The 15,358-nt window shown below is 48.6% G+C and overlaps 1 protein-coding gene across 1 annotated transcript in view; it reads right to left on the reverse strand.

Moving 5' to 3' along the window:
• The window catches only part of LOC123356211 (vasoactive intestinal polypeptide receptor 1-like), a 79,116-nt gene that overhangs the window by 19,570 nt on the left and 44,188 nt on the right, over positions 1-15,358 (reverse strand). The window contains exons 6-10 of the mRNA XM_044999202.1: positions 5,555-5,687; positions 5,276-5,429; positions 2,885-2,945; positions 867-933; positions 572-663 (exon numbers count right to left, since the gene is read on the reverse strand). Coding sequence (XP_044855137.1) covers positions 572-663; positions 867-933; positions 2,885-2,945; positions 5,276-5,429; positions 5,555-5,687 — 507 coding nt within the window. The remainder of the gene's footprint in view (positions 1-571; positions 664-866; positions 934-2,884; positions 2,946-5,275; positions 5,430-5,554; positions 5,688-15,358) is intronic.

Genomic DNA, 15,358 nt, shown 5'->3' on the forward strand with positions numbered 1-15,358 from the left:
TGGCTGAGATCCATGTAGCACTGGGGCTCTATTAGAGGGTCCTGATAAAGCACCGGATTTTATGAGCTGATGAGCACAGACCCCATCACAAAGCCTCCCTCTTTGGATAGCACCTCACTGGAGTTACCACCACTTAACATTTTCTGTTCTGGTCCTAAATCTGTGATAGTGACTAGGGACAGATATCTAAATTGTTGCATCTCCACTGCAGTCAATACTGATACAAGCTAGGGATCCACCTAGCTCTATCTGTAGAAGATCAGTTTCTCTGCAAGCTTTGGAAAGCTCTGATACGGGGTTGGGGTGTCATACAATCACACCCCTTATGACACCCCAATCCCATATCAATCACACCCTGAATGGCACCCAAGCATAACAGCCACTGGCCTGGTGACATGCGAATCCTTGGGAAGGACCCTGGCTGGCCAAGCCAGGCCTAATCACTATGCAGGGGAAGGGATCACGTTTCCTGGGACCAAGCCATCGACATGGTCACTGAGCCAAGTGGTTTTATCCAGCCTGGAGAAGGGACCCAGACTACTGGGCCAAAGAGTGTTAACACTTTGCTTACATGTACTGCTGCTTGTAGTTTTTGCCGACGTCAGGGGATCGAATCTTCTGCACTAACATTCGGATCACATTCAGGAATATGAGGAAGTTCATCTTGCAAAAGGAAGAGAAAGTTTGTCTCAGCCTCGAATAGAACTGACCACCCAATGACATTCCTGAACCCGCAGGCCGGACTCCTCCATCTCCCTGCGGGCATCCCAGCCTCACAGGCATGCTCCCAGCCATGCTGCCCATCCCTTCTCATGCCACTCGCCTGGCAACCCACATGTTTACAAAGTAAGACATGGCACACTCACAAAGATGGCAAAGAGAATGGGAGCCTTGATCACCCACCAGTACAGACTGGCATAGTCATCCCAACACCTAGGAGAGAGCAGGGAAAGTGCAGAAGCATTACCAACTCATTGTGCTTTTGTGTGATCTTGGAGCTAACATTGACACTCGTGCGGGTCTGGATGCCTTGAGGTCCTGCTAACAAGCTACAGAGCCTTTCAGCTGTCAGTCACCAGCCCGAATCCAGTCCAGCTCAGCAACAGTTAGCAGCTGTTCCCAACTAATGGCTGTTTGGTGGCCCCTGTATGAGTCTGACAACTCACAGCCTTATCCATCATGCTGCAAAGTCGCCACCACATTTTGCCCATCTGTAAGTTCTTCAGGGCAGGGACTGACTGTGTCTGTGTGCGCGCATGTGAGATCTGTGTTGGGTCCTACAGCGAGCCCTCCCGCAGTGGGAGCCACAATTGCCTTGCACACTATCCATTTGTGAGTTGGTGGTGGTGTAACTGTCACACACACGGGAGGGGATGGGGGAATTCAAAACTCAGACAATCTCATGATTTGCGGGGGTGGGAGGGAGAAGAGAGGGCTCTACTCATTATGACACTGTCGACACTTGGGAAGGTCCCTCCTAGCCTGGCCCAGGACAACTAGGAACATTAGAGAGGCAAGAAAAATTAAACACGGTGAGTGGTCACAAAGTGGTAGAGAGGGAAGAGCGGGGCCTGAAATGAGTGGGGGAAGGGTCAGGGAGATGGGCATGGCCACCACTGGCACTGGGCTGGGAGGCGGGCGTGGCCATCTAGCTAAACTTCTGGGAGAGTCATGTCATTTTCACATTGCCAATTTTTTCACCACAAAAGAAGAGGTTTGGGTGTGAAAAGGCAGCCCAGCCCACTGGGAAAGCGACATGGGGCCAGTCCATTATCACTACTGCTTAAGGTTTGTCTACACAGGGAAACTGTCTGGCATTGCTATAGCAGAATAGCTATTAGTCCTTCTCAGGCTCCCTTCTTCTCAAAAGTCACTAGTGGATCCCCACAACCACCCCACGATGTAGGCCAGGGCCAGGGTCTTCTTTTCAGGGAAGCCCCTTGACACTGCACTGGCACTTAAATTCATTCTCATGTGGCCAGCATGGCATAAAGGGGCCTGAGATTACATGAGAACCCAGCCCTGCAAGTTGAAATGAGTGCCCATGTTCTAACCCCAAAGCTCTGCAACTCTTCGAGGCTGGGACGCTGTCCCTCGTGTGTATGCTTGCACAGTGCCCATCGGGAGGGGCCCTGATCCTGACTGGGGCCTGTGGACACCACCAGAACAGAAAATAGAGAATAATAAAGCGTTGTCCCTCTCTCCTCCCCTCCTTCGTTCTGCCGGTCAGTTTGGGCAGCCCCAGGATCCACAGTCACTCTGGGGCGGCAGGAGCCCACGGTGAAATGCTGGCCCCATTGAAGTCTGTTAAAGCTCTCATTGACTTCAGTGGTGTGTCTACACTGCACCTGGAAGCAAGCCTCCCAGCCTGGGCCCACTGCTTCACATTAGTGCTCTAAAAACAGCTGTCTAGATGCTGCGGCTCAGGCTCCAAAGCCTCGGGGTGGGGAGGGGGGGTCAGAGCCCAAGCTCCAGCCTGAGCCATGTCCAAGCAAGACCTACACAGCTATTTTTAGAGCTCTTGGACTAGCCCCAGATCTCAGAACTGGGCTGGGAGGTTGCCCAGCGAGACCAGGATCTCACGTGCAGGATTTAGAAGCCTTGGCATGGTCTCTGAAATGCTGGATCAGGCTGGGGGGTCTTGGGGGACATTCTCTTTGACAACGGAAATCAGTTTTTAGCTGTCAGAGCAGGAAACCCCCCAGATTAGCTGTTGGAGCAGCGCCCCCCACCCCTGGGGTGTGTAATGGCTGCTCTCTGGACCTGGAGGCTCCATGTCGCTCATCTGGCTCCAGTCATGCCCCACGGGGCGTGAACTTATTGGGGATGCACAGGTTTTAGTGACACCCCTAGATAAAGGGGCTGGGGGATGGGCAGTTCTTACCCATGGTTGTCGTATTGTAGCCGGGCGAAGATCCACAAGCTCACAATGAGCATAGGGACACCTGCAAGGAAAGAGGCCAATTGTTCTCCCACAGGATGGCAGAGTCCTACCGTGACTGAGGAAGGAGCTTCCATGCCCCCCCAGCATGGATAACAGATCCTGGCAAATCCACAGCACTTCCATCTCCTGCCCCTCCCTGCCCACCGCAGACCTGGTGTCAGGGAAGTTCATGCTCAAGGGATGCCTCCCACTCTGCTCAAAGCTTGAGCCTCTTGGTGTGGAGTGTGAGACATGGTGTGGCATTCGTGGGTGGGACAATGTGGAATCATAGAATCTCAGGGTTGGAAGGGACCTCAGGAAGTCATCTAGTCCAACCCCCTGCTCAAAGCAGGACCAATTCAAAACTAAATCATCCCAGCCAGGGCTTTGTAAAGCCTGACCTTAAAAATCTCTAAGGCAGGCATTCCAGTGCTTCACCACCCTCCTAGTGAAATTTTTTTTCCTACTATCCAACCTAAATCTCCCCCACTGCAACTTGAGACCATTATTCCTTGTTCTGTCATCTGCTACCACTGAGAACAGTCTAGATCCATCCTCTTTGGAACCCCCTTTCAGGTAGTTGAAAACAGATATCAAATCCCACCCCTTTCTCTTCTGCAGACTAAACAATCCCAGTTCCCTCAGCCTCTCCTCATAAGTCATGTGCTGCAGGAGGTACACTCTTCCTGCTGATGGCTGTGCCGACCGCTGGAGAGCTGGCAGAAGAGGTTCACTATGCCAGGCAGCCGCCACCTAATCAAAAAAAAGGCAGCAATACATGAAAGGACTCAGACATGGCAGTATGGTCCAGTGGTTAGAGCAGGAAGCTGGGACTAGGGGTTGTCCCACTGACTTGTCATGGGACTCATTGCTGAACCACTTTGTGCCTGTCCTTCCACCTGATCCAGTATGAGGCACACAGCTCCTGGCTCTGATCCCAGCAGCTGCATCTTCTCCTGCTAGCAGCTGCATGCTCCTCTGTCCATGATGGTGAACATGGATCCATCTCTCTATCCCCATACACTTGCCTGCCCTTATACTCCCATCCATCTACTCTGATCTTCCTTTGTGAAGCATGTTGAGATCTTCAGATGGTTGGTGGCTGAAAAATCTGCAATATTTTCACCTGTCCTGTCCCCCACTATGACCCTGCCCTATACACAGGCCCTTGACGTACTACATCCCCTCCAGCAGCACCTGGATCCTTTGTTATGCTGGGTCAGAAGTAGGACTTGAAGTTTTTAGAACAAAAGGTTTTTTTCATTGTAAAACCAGTGTTTTACTGAATTCTCTGTGATAGTCTGTCACCATTAGCTACACTGTCTAGTCTGTATGACAATTTTAGTGATTTCTTTGTCTACGCTTTTTTCAAAATCATCATGGACATTTTTCATTTACCAATTCTTTAACAAACGAAATATTTCAATAACAATTTCTATCAAAATGTCAATACAAAAAATCTCATGGAACAACAAAAGGTGGGCCCATTTTAGACTCCCTGCAGCAAAACCAACTTCGGCATTTCAAATATTTTTGTGAAACTGTTCCCCCCACCCCATTTTTCCCACCAGCTCCAGCCAGTAGGTTGGCCCACACCCAGCCCACCCTGTGAAAATAACAGTCAGCCTAAAGAAAGGTGGGCTCTCTCCAGAAGGACTGACTCTGCAGAGAACTCATACACTATGGCAGCATCCAGGGGGCCCAGTTGCTAGATGGTTTACAAACATCTTTGCCCCAAAGATCCAGGGCGAAATCCTGGCTCAGTTGAAACCAGTGACAGAACACCAGTTGTTCTATGTTAGATAATTACATGTCACCCCCCCATTAACAGAGTCTTTATACATACACCTCACAAGTCCCCCCTGAGGCAGGGCTATTATCCTTATATGCAGGTGAGGAACTAAGACCCAGAGAGACCACACAATGCAGAGACAGAGCCCTCTGGAGTCTTAGACTAGCCCCTGGCACATCCCTTGCTCTGCTTCCTTCAGTGGAGCCAGTCTAACAAGGCATGTGACAAAGATTCAGTGGTGGGGGCCACCTTTGGTAGAGAAACAGGCAAACAGGTTTTTTTGGATTATGGAAAATTAAAAAAAAGTCATGGAAAAAATTTCAGGTTGAACCAAAAATTACTCAAATTCACAAGATGTTTCGGCATTGCCAAATCTGCATTTTTTTTTCTCCCCACTGAAGAAAAGTTTTGTACAAAAAGGTTTCAGCTCTGCTTTGGTCTACAATTGTCAGCTATTGGGCTGCTCTGGGAAGATTCCTAGAACCTTTGGCCCTTCTTTAACGGCCCTCACTATGGACATCCCAGGTTTAGTGCATTTCACCAGCATTCGCTTTACTCACCCCAGCCGATGAGGGTGTACCACCAGAAATACCTCTTGTCAGAGATGAAGGTGAACAGCAGCAGTGTTTGCAGATACATCCCCTCTACGAGGAGCCAGTAGAAGTTGGCCAGCACGGAGTACTGGAAGAAGGCAATGGCCACTTTGCAGTTCACCTAGCGAGGGAGAAAGGAAAAGGTTCATATGGGCTCGTCTCTGAGCCTGTTCACCAGCAGGTTGATGCAAGAGCACCAGGCCAGCCCCAGAAGGAGCCAACCCCATCTGCTGAGCACCCTCTTACCGTTGACATGGTACAGTGATTGATGGATTCATCCGCGAAGAGCACGGAGTCTTTGATGAACACGGCAGCTCCCCGCATTATGAAGGAGGAGAAGAAGTGGATGTGGATGGAATTCCTGGTGCAGTGAAGCTTCCTACAGAAAGAAGAGGATCCCAGTGGTTTGGAGCGGGCTCTGCATTCTTTGTGGCAAACAGATATATGGTCAGTGGCGGGCTTGCCATGGCCTTCAACCTAAAGGTGCAATTCAGCACAGCCCACGGGAGCTTGTGGAGCTGCCCCAGGGATGAATTTTACATGAAATGTGATTGAGATGGATACAAAACCGAGGGCCATTACTTCATAGAATTTAAGGCCAGAAGGGACCATTAGATCATCTAGTGCGACCCCCTGCATAGCAGAGGCCATTACATTTCACCTCGCTCCCCATGTACTGAGCCCAATGACGTTAGCTAAAGCATTCCAGTCCTCACAACATTGAGCAGTTGTGCAGCACCAGCAGAGACCTGGGAATGAACTAGGTGAGATATATCTGATGATCCCCACAGTCAATCCATGCCCCAGGCTGCAGAGGAAGGTGCCCTTCCCCCTCTCTCCCCCAATATCCCTCCATTCTGCTCTGGAGAAAATTCCTCCTGACCCCAGATCTAGCAGCTCAATTTGCCCCTGATCATGCGAGCATGACCCAGCCAGGCAAAGGATTTTCTGAACCATCTCAGAGCACTGGCCCACGCCGTCTGGTGTCCTGTTGCCAGCCGTGGCCAACCCTTGATTCTTCAGAGGAAGGCCAAAAAAAACCCAGACACCTGTGGTCCATTGTGCATGGGATGGGGAGTGTAAGCCTGCGGGACTTGCCCCTGCAGCACCTCCTGCTGGTCATATCAGGGAATTAGCTCCAGCGTCCTGGAGTGCCCCCTGCAGGCTGGTGATCCACCTTACTGCTGGCCCCTGCATCCCTCTCGGACCCGGTGCCCTGTTATCTGGGGTGCTGTCCCCTGGCAGTAACCTCTAAGTCTTAGGCCCTCCCCTCCCCAGGGAACCCCCACCCACTATCCCCACCTCGCCTCAGTATATGGCTACTGCCAGTCATCGTCTAGCCCCGCACCCTGGGGCAGGCTGCAGTATCAGCCACTCATCACTGGCAAGGAGGGTTTGGACCTGCTGCCTTGGCCTACCCCTGGGCTGCCCTCTGCAACCACCAGTACCTATTAGCCCAATGCTAGGCCGCAGCCTGGGGCTTTCCAGGCTGGAGCTCCCCAGCTACTCTGCCTTTCCCCAGCCCTGCTCCACTCAGGTACCCTGTCTCTAGCTCCCTGCAGCCAGGCCTGTCTCCCTCTACAGCCAGAGAGAGACTGTTTGCTTGAGCTCCTGGCTCAAGCCTTTATAGGGCCACCTGGGCCCTAACTGGTGCGTGGCCCCAACTGAGCCTGCTTCCCACTCAGCCTGGGCTGTTCTCCCAGCCCTCCAGCCCTCTCCCAGGGCTGGTTTTAACCCTGTCAGAGCTGGAGCAGGTATCCACCCTGCTACAGGGAGGGAGGAATCCTTCCTGATCCCTGCAAGTTCCCAGTAGACACCCGCAGACCTTGTCTAAGCAAGTGCATCTCTACTGACTGCAAAAGGTGCCACCTCACTTACTGCAGGGTGGAATTGGATCCAGCAAGAGCAAAGGAGATGGGTGTTATTGCTGATCCCAGGGCCTCCTTGTAGTACTCCCCTTTGCGCAATAGGACGTCCACTTTGCCATTCTTGGTTTCCAGTTGATACACAGTGGCGAAATCAAAATGGGAAAAGAATAGTGCCCAACAGAACTGTCTTTGATTCAGGGCTTTGGTCTTGTATAAATAGTCAAGGTTCTTGTGGTATGTGTATAACTATATTGGATACTGCCCCCCTCCTCCATCCCCCTTGAGGTAGTGGCAGCATTCCTCAAAGCTGAACTTGATTGTGAGTAGTTCTTTGTTGAGAATCTTGTATTTTTTTCCAGGAGGACAGCTTCAGAGAATAATAGGCAAATAGATGCAGTAGGTGTTGGGGCCTGTGGCTCTGGGAAAATGCTGCCTCAAAAGCCACATTGGATGCATCAGCTTCTACTACAAATGAGCAGGGTGGCTCTACATGTACCACTGTGGGACCCTCAATGAAAGCAGCTTTGAATCACTAGAAAGAGAGATGAGCCTCAGCTATCCAGGTGAACTTGGCAGGCATTCAGAAGAGGGCCATCAGGGGTGGTATGTGCCTCAAGAAGTCTGAGATAAAGCACTGATAAAAGGTTGTGAAGCCTGTAAATCATCGTACCTCTAACACTCCATGGGGGCATCCAGGCATGGATAACCTCTCTCTTTTTGGGATCTATTGGATGCCCACTGTGGAGAGGATGTACCTAGGAACACCAGGGATGTCTAGTCAAATGAGTAGGTCTCAGGTTTGGTGCACAGGCCATGTTGCTGGAGCCTCTCTGGTATGGCCCAGATATGCTGGTCAGTCTGTTTTAGTCCTCTGAGAAGATGAGAATATCATCCAGGTAGGCTACCACTAGGCTCTTGGTCTAGAATATCCTTGAATATGTTGTTAATGAAGTGCTGAAAAGTAGCTGGGGCATTAGTGAGGCCAAATGGCATGACTGAATATTCAAAGTGTCCATGGCGTGTTTGGAAGGTGGTCTTCCACTTGTCTCTTGCTCGGATGTGTACTAAATTGTAGGCCCCTCAAAGATTCTGCTTGGTGAACACCTGAGCAGATCGTACGTGGTCCAACAGTTCCAAGATTAGTGGCAGAGGTTACCAGTCTCAAATCATCACTTGGTTTAGCGCTTGGTAGTCTATTCGTAGACCTTAAGGTCAGAAGGGACAATCATCATCATGTAGTCTGACCTCCTGCACTTTGCAGGCCAGAGAACCTCACCCACCCACTCCTGTAATAGACCTCTAACCTCTGGATGAGATACCAAAGTCCTCAAATCATGGTTTAAAGACTTCAAGTTACAGTGAATTCACCATTTATACTAGTTTAAACCTGCAAGTGACCCATGCTCCATTTAGTGGAGGAAGGCAATAAACCCTCAGGCTCTCTGCCAATCCAACCCAGGGGAAAATTCCTTCCTGACCCCAAATATGGCGATCAGTTAGACCTCGAGCATCTGGGCAAGCCCCAGCAGCCAGATACCTGGGAAAGAACAGTATCTCTGACAGGAGATGTTCAATGACAGCTGAATCCCTTAGCTAGGTTCTCCTGGATATACCAACAGAGGACTATGAATTCCAGCTCTGACATAGCATAGATCCAGCCATATGGAACTTTGGCTGTGGGCTGCAAGTCTATTGGACAGTTGCAGTCTCAATATGGGAACTGTGCATCTGCATTTCTTTTTTCAAAGATGTTGGCATAATCTTGATATTTTTTAGGGTCATTCCTGAGGAGCATATACTCTGGCTGATGACTGTGGCATGGGGTCCAGACAATGCTTGGGTTGCTGTTGTCTGGCAATGAGACCCAGGGTCCAGGGATTTGTGGTCCACAGTGCAGAGGCAGACCTGCCTGCAGTATGCAGAAGAGAAGATAACCTTTTGCTCTCAGACGGATGCATGGATTGGTTATGCCAGCCAGGTTATGCCAAAGTTCAAAGGGAAATGAGGGCAATGGATTATACTAAACTGCAATACTTCTTGGCTCCCCTGTATCACAGCCTCTGTTCACAGTGACATGGTCTCCTGAGTCACTGGTCCTGAGGACAGGAGGGTCCTATCTATTGTCACCACAAAACCAGGTGTGGTTTCTGTTGGGACAAGAATTCACAGAGCCCAGGCCATCTCTGCATTCATGAAGCTGTCAATGATGGCCCACTGTGGGAGAATTCTCTGGGCCTTGCCTGGGATATACAGCTGAACCAGCTGCTAGTGGTGTGGTGAGTCTTAGTGACCCAGGACAGGTCCCAGACAGAGTTTGGGAGGCATTCCAAGGGGTAGCTCTGAGGTTTTGCGCAGGTCTAGCCCACCTACAGGGCCTGGGCTCATTTGTTCTTGACCCCTGCTGAGTAAGGGTTCTTAAGGGACATGAAGCAAGTGTGAGGCGCCCTTACCATAGTAACAGAATAGATTGTTGAGGCAGAAGAACCATGATGATGTGACAGTCAGCCACCTTCAGGTCAGGTCCACTTGCATAGCCTCAGGATTCTCGTCTGGAGGTGTTGGACTGGGACCGCACTTCTCCTCTCTTCGCTCATGCAGCCAGTTATCAATGTGAACAGTCAAGTCCATGAATGCAGTTAAGTCTGTGGCAGCCTTCACCTGAGCTAACACATGTTTGATCTCTTCACTGAGCCCTGCCCTGAACTGGCACATCTGGGCTGCCCCATACCACTCAGTACATTCAGTAAGCTGAGGAAACCAAATGGCATATGTGGTGGCCGGCCTTGAAATGGCAGCTGTGGCTGAGTGGGTGAGATGGAGTTTGTAAAAGATGGTAGAGAAGGCTCTTAGGAAGGCATTTGCTTTGCTGCCCTGCTCCAGTAAGGGAGAGGCCCAGTCTAAGGCAGGCCCTGTGAAGGGTTAAAATCCATGTGCATTTTATATAACAACCACTCCTCTGGTATATGGATTGTGCCAGCTCTTTTTCAGACCCAAAGTCCAGAGTTTGGTCAAGAGACCAGAGGCCTACCAAATAGTGATTAGCTAAGAGAAAGCTGGGTAAACAGATAATCTTGTTTTGCTAAAATAGGCCTGGTCAGCAAATTGCCAGGTGTTGGAACTAAGAACTAAATAATTGTGTCTTATTCAGAGTTGCAAATTGAACAAAGGATCCCTGTTCCTATTGTGTCAGTCTCTTCTGTAGGGAACGTTCTTCCCACAGATCCAACCTTGAGTTTATGAAAAGTTGGTACATGTCAGTATACGATATGGCAGCCTCCCACCTCCCTTCCCAGGGACCAATGCCTGCCTTAAGACATAAAGGGGACAATCTTTATTGCCATATACTTTCACTGTTTCTTTGCTTTAACCCCTAGGAATGTACCCGTTGGACAATCAAAGGAGTTGCTCCGTTCCTATGGACCCGAAATCAGAATTCAACATAGATATTTTATACCAATAACATTTTATCAAAGTATTAATTAAAAGTTAACTTGCTAACTTGAGACCATGGGCGGAGACATTATGTAACCTTTTAACCATTGGCTAATGTGCTATCTTGTCTTGCTCACCTGTCCCGGGGTGTGGAACTGCCTACCCCGTCACTTTTCCCCAACCATGGAAAATCTATATATTCTATTGTAATCAATTAATTGACAGTGTTGCTGAGCCTAATAAGCCAGGTGACACTCCGCCAGCGCTGTGTGTAATAAACTCCTATGCTTGGCCTCTACACGGTGTGAATTTATGTCCTTCAGTTTGGGGTCTCGTCCGGGATTCAAGTTTGTGAGCTGATTGAGGATCTGAGACTGAAATCCAAAGAGAGGTGAGTATGTTTACTTTACCACCTCATTAGGCCAGGGATAGAAGTCTTTCATCCCCTTTCAGACACATCTTGTTTCCTTTTTCAATTTGTGTGAAGGACCTTAGACACGTGTAGTCCAAGCAGAGGGGTTGAATAAGGGTACCACTTGGGAGGGAAGACTTGTGCAAGAGGGTCATGTACTGTTTAAACAACTAAGGGGTGTGTTACGGAGGACTTGAATAACCCACCAGCAAACGATTGGCTGTGAGTTAAGCCCAGGACTGGCTGGGTACGCAAGCAGTAGGCAGTGCAAACTGGTGGTCCATTTCCTCATTGCACGTAACATTGCAAGTCCTAGGGGAGTGCCCCCCCCAAGGTGTGTAACGTACATGCTTTCAAATAGCATAAAGTCTCCAACCAATAAGTCCGGCATGTGTGTGTAACTGAAGACACATGAGGTATTAAAAAGGTGGGGAGACGTCCTCATAAAATTCAAGGCTGTGGAGAGTTGAGACCATAGCATAAAAAGGGGGAAAAGTAACTCCTCATATAGGCTGACAAGCATTTAGGGGGGGAAGACGCAATTTCCCTTCAAGGTCAGCAGCCAGGGTGACGAAATACCCATGGCGTTAAAAGGGGGAGGCAATAATCAGTCCTCGAGAGTACTTGGAATATAAACATGTCAAAACTCGGCAGGCAGCAGCTACAAAAGCAAACTACTCTGCAGCCAGACCAGAGACAGATCTGGTTACTTGGTGGAATCATCAGAAATGTGACAAAACAAACAAAGCAGTAATAGTTATATTGGATATTCTTAACATAAAGAAGAAAGAAACTGCAACTTTAAGATCTCAAAACCAGGCTCTGAAAGATAAGAGCCTGTGCTCTAAAATATGTAACTGTCTGGAAATTGGAAAAGATCCCAGAAAAAAAGAATCACCATGCCTGGGACACACCTCCAGACTGGGAGGAGGAGAGCACACTCCTGGCATTTGCCAGCCAACTGCTCCACCAATTAACTATCTGTGGGAAAACTCAGCAGCACAAAGCAAAGGGGAGGAATCAGAAACACACACACACACCCATACATTTCTTCGCATGACAGGCCAAATTTGAGCACCCACAGAGATGATAAAGGAGCACCACAAGGATTAATTGCCCCAGGGGAGCAAGTACAGCGTATGGCTCCAATCAAAACACAGCTAAGGAGGTTCAGAAATGTTAATGCGGAGGGTGAACCAGTAAGGGGGCTTAGAACAGAAACAACTGAAACCTATCGTCCCTTCACCCCCAGGAAAAACAGGCACTACTGTCTAATTTACCCAAACTCAAGCGTGATAACAAGAATACTTAGTTCTGGGACAAGCTGGATGGCCTGACTAAAATACATGGCCTCCATAGGAAGGATGTTCACATCCTGGTCAACTGCAAGTGCCCCAGGGATGTGTGGAGAACCTAGATAATACATGGAAGACAAGGCGCTGGGCTGAAGATCATAACCCCAACCCAGCGGGAGGGGATCAGGCTGAAGAACCAGCAGGAATTCCAAACCCAGACACAGACACTGTACCAGAATCTGTTGTTCTAGGAGCCAAGACCACTAACTGGGGGGGCTCTGCAGTCTGTGGTTCAGCAGAAGGGGGAGTCTGCCATGTCCTATGCTGAAAAGAAATGGAATGCATTCCGAGCTTATTAAGGTCTGGAGAATATAACATCCCGAGACCATGATGTATTCCTTCAAATCCTAAAGGAAGGGCTGTCTGCAGATCACCAAGCAGTCCTGGCATTAGGCATCTCAGTGGGAAAGACACACTCAGCAGTAATGAAATGGGCCACAGAAGTAGAAAACAGAGAAAAGAGGAAGGTAGCAGCAACCACAGCCTCCAAGGAAATTGTAGCAGTTCATACAGTCAGAACCACTACCTGCTTCACTTGCAATAAGCCTGAACATCTGGCATGTAACTGTAAAAATAAAAATAAAATCAAAACATGCAGTAATTGTAAAAGGAGCTCAGGGGAGTAATCAGCCCCAGAGCTAGCTGCATTAAATGAGCCAAAGAGTCCAAATAGGAAAGATCATCTCAGAATATAGCCATGATTGCCAGTAACAAGGTAATAATACCGGAAGTGTGGGCAACAGATAAACAAGAGTGTGGGCTAGTAAACATGAAGCCTCTGTCTGTAAAAGGACCCACTCACAAAGCCCACAGGCAGGACCCAGTTAAACTGGAAGCCTTGGAGGCAGTTAAAAATATAGTAACTAATTTGGAATCTAGAGGGGTGATTAGAAAAACCACCTCCACAACTAACTCCCCAGTTTGGCCCGTCAAGAAGCCAGACGGGACCTGGAGGTTAACTATAGACTACGCCAGTGATCCTCAACCTTTTTGTGGCCAGTAGCACATTCATGTTTTCAGAAGAGTGTGGCGGGCGCCAACAATATTTCAAAGCTTATTTTGTATTTGTACATTAAATAATATGAAACACATCATATTTAATATTACATAATATATGAATCCATAAGATAAAAAGAGTAATTTTACATGTAAAAGGTATTAATTAAATTATTCAGCAATTACTCTTTCACCTTACCATGTGAATTTGCTCTTTTTTATCTACCTGTAAGAAAAATTAAGGGGTTTTTACAAAATAAATATCATAAACAGTTTTCATCTTATTTATTTTAAAAAAGTAAAACATTGTTGAACTGCTGGTCCAAATATATTTATTATTCTTACTTTAACATAGAATGAAGCCTGCAGCCCTGGAGTTCTCTGTTCCCGGCAGGGGCAGGTCTGTGGTTTCTCTCCAGCTTAAGCCACGGCCCCGTGCCTGCCGTGGACCAAGAACACTGGTGCCTGCAGCCCCGGAGAAGCCAGAGAGAAGCCGCAGCCCCACGTCTGCCAGGGACAGAGACCACCGGCGCCCGCAGCCTGCAACCCCAGAGTTCTCGGTTCCCAGCAGGCGCGGGGCCGCGGCTTCTCTCCCCTGCTGGGCACTAGACGGGCACACATAAATGCCCTGGTGGGCGCCATGGCGCCCACGGGCACCACGTTGGGGACCACTGGACTACACCCACCTTAACCGGGTGACTCCAAAGGCACATCCTATTGTGGCAAGCCCTGCCACTATTCTAACACCAAGACACTCAGTATTTTCAGTCCTGGATGTAGCTAATGGATTTTGGAGTATTCCCCTTGCAAAAGAGAGTCAGGAAAAAATTGCGTTTACAGCAGAAGACCAGCAGTACACTTGGACTCGAGTACCTCATGGGTTCCATAATTCTCCCTCCATCTTCCACAGGGCAATGGCAGAAGTAATATAGCACGAGTGCCTTTGGAAGGGGATACTGTAATACTGCAGTATGCAGATGACTTGCTAACTGCCAGTTCAAATAAAAAGGGCCATTTAAAAACCCTGAACAGACTGTTCATGTATCTTCGCAAGGCAGGATTTAAATTAAGCCCTAAAAAAGCTCAGTTGCAACAGCAACAGGTTTTATACCTAGGGCATAGCATCTCCAAGGGAGAAAAGGCACTCAAAGTAGACAGAAAGACGGCAATTTTAGGGTTAAAAAAACCACGGACAGTTAAGGAAGTCCGGAAGATCCTGGGGCTCCTTAATTTCTGTAGAACCTACATACCGGAGTACTCAGAGATGGTGGAACCAATTCAAAACCTCACTAGAGGGGGAAAGCCTGCAAATGAGTTAGTAATATGGGGCACAGAACAAGAAGAGGCATTTTAAAAATAAAACAGGCTTTAGCCTCTGCCCCCAGCCTGGGCTTACCGGATATGGGAAAGCCGCTCCCCCTTTACTGCAGCCGCAGGGGGACCCAGCTGTGCTAACCCAGCTTCATGGAGACAATGTCAGGTAGCATATACCTATCTACCATAAGACCCCCTGTATCCCAGGAATTACCGGAGTGTGTAGCAGCTCTAAATTGTGCTACCTGGGCTGTGAAAGCTTGTGAATCATACACGCTCACAGGGAAATTAGTGCTCCATACACCCCATACACTTATTAATCTCCTCAACAACGGGCGACTAAGATCTGTAACAAATGCCCACAGGAGTCAGTGGGAATCAACATTGTGCTTGCAAAACCCTAACTTCTCCATAGTAAAAAACAAGGAAATAAATGTAGCCGAATGTCTAAACATAGAGGGAGAGGTACACAAATGCCTTATAGATAGAAAAGAGGAAGTGTTGGGAAAAAAAATTTAAAAAGCCATTAGAGAATCCAGATATAGTTTTGTATGTAAATGGATCAAGCAAGTATAAAAATGGAGTGCCACACACCGGATGGGCAGTGGTACTCAGTGATGGGACAGTGATAGCATCAGGTCAGATGGAAGGATCAAAGTCAGCCCAAGAAGCG

The sequence above is a fragment of the Mauremys mutica genome, chromosome 25 (genome assembly GCF_020497125.1).
Source record: "Mauremys mutica isolate MM-2020 ecotype Southern chromosome 25, ASM2049712v1, whole genome shotgun sequence".
Classification (NCBI taxonomy): domain Eukaryota; kingdom Metazoa; phylum Chordata; order Testudines; family Geoemydidae; genus Mauremys; species Mauremys mutica.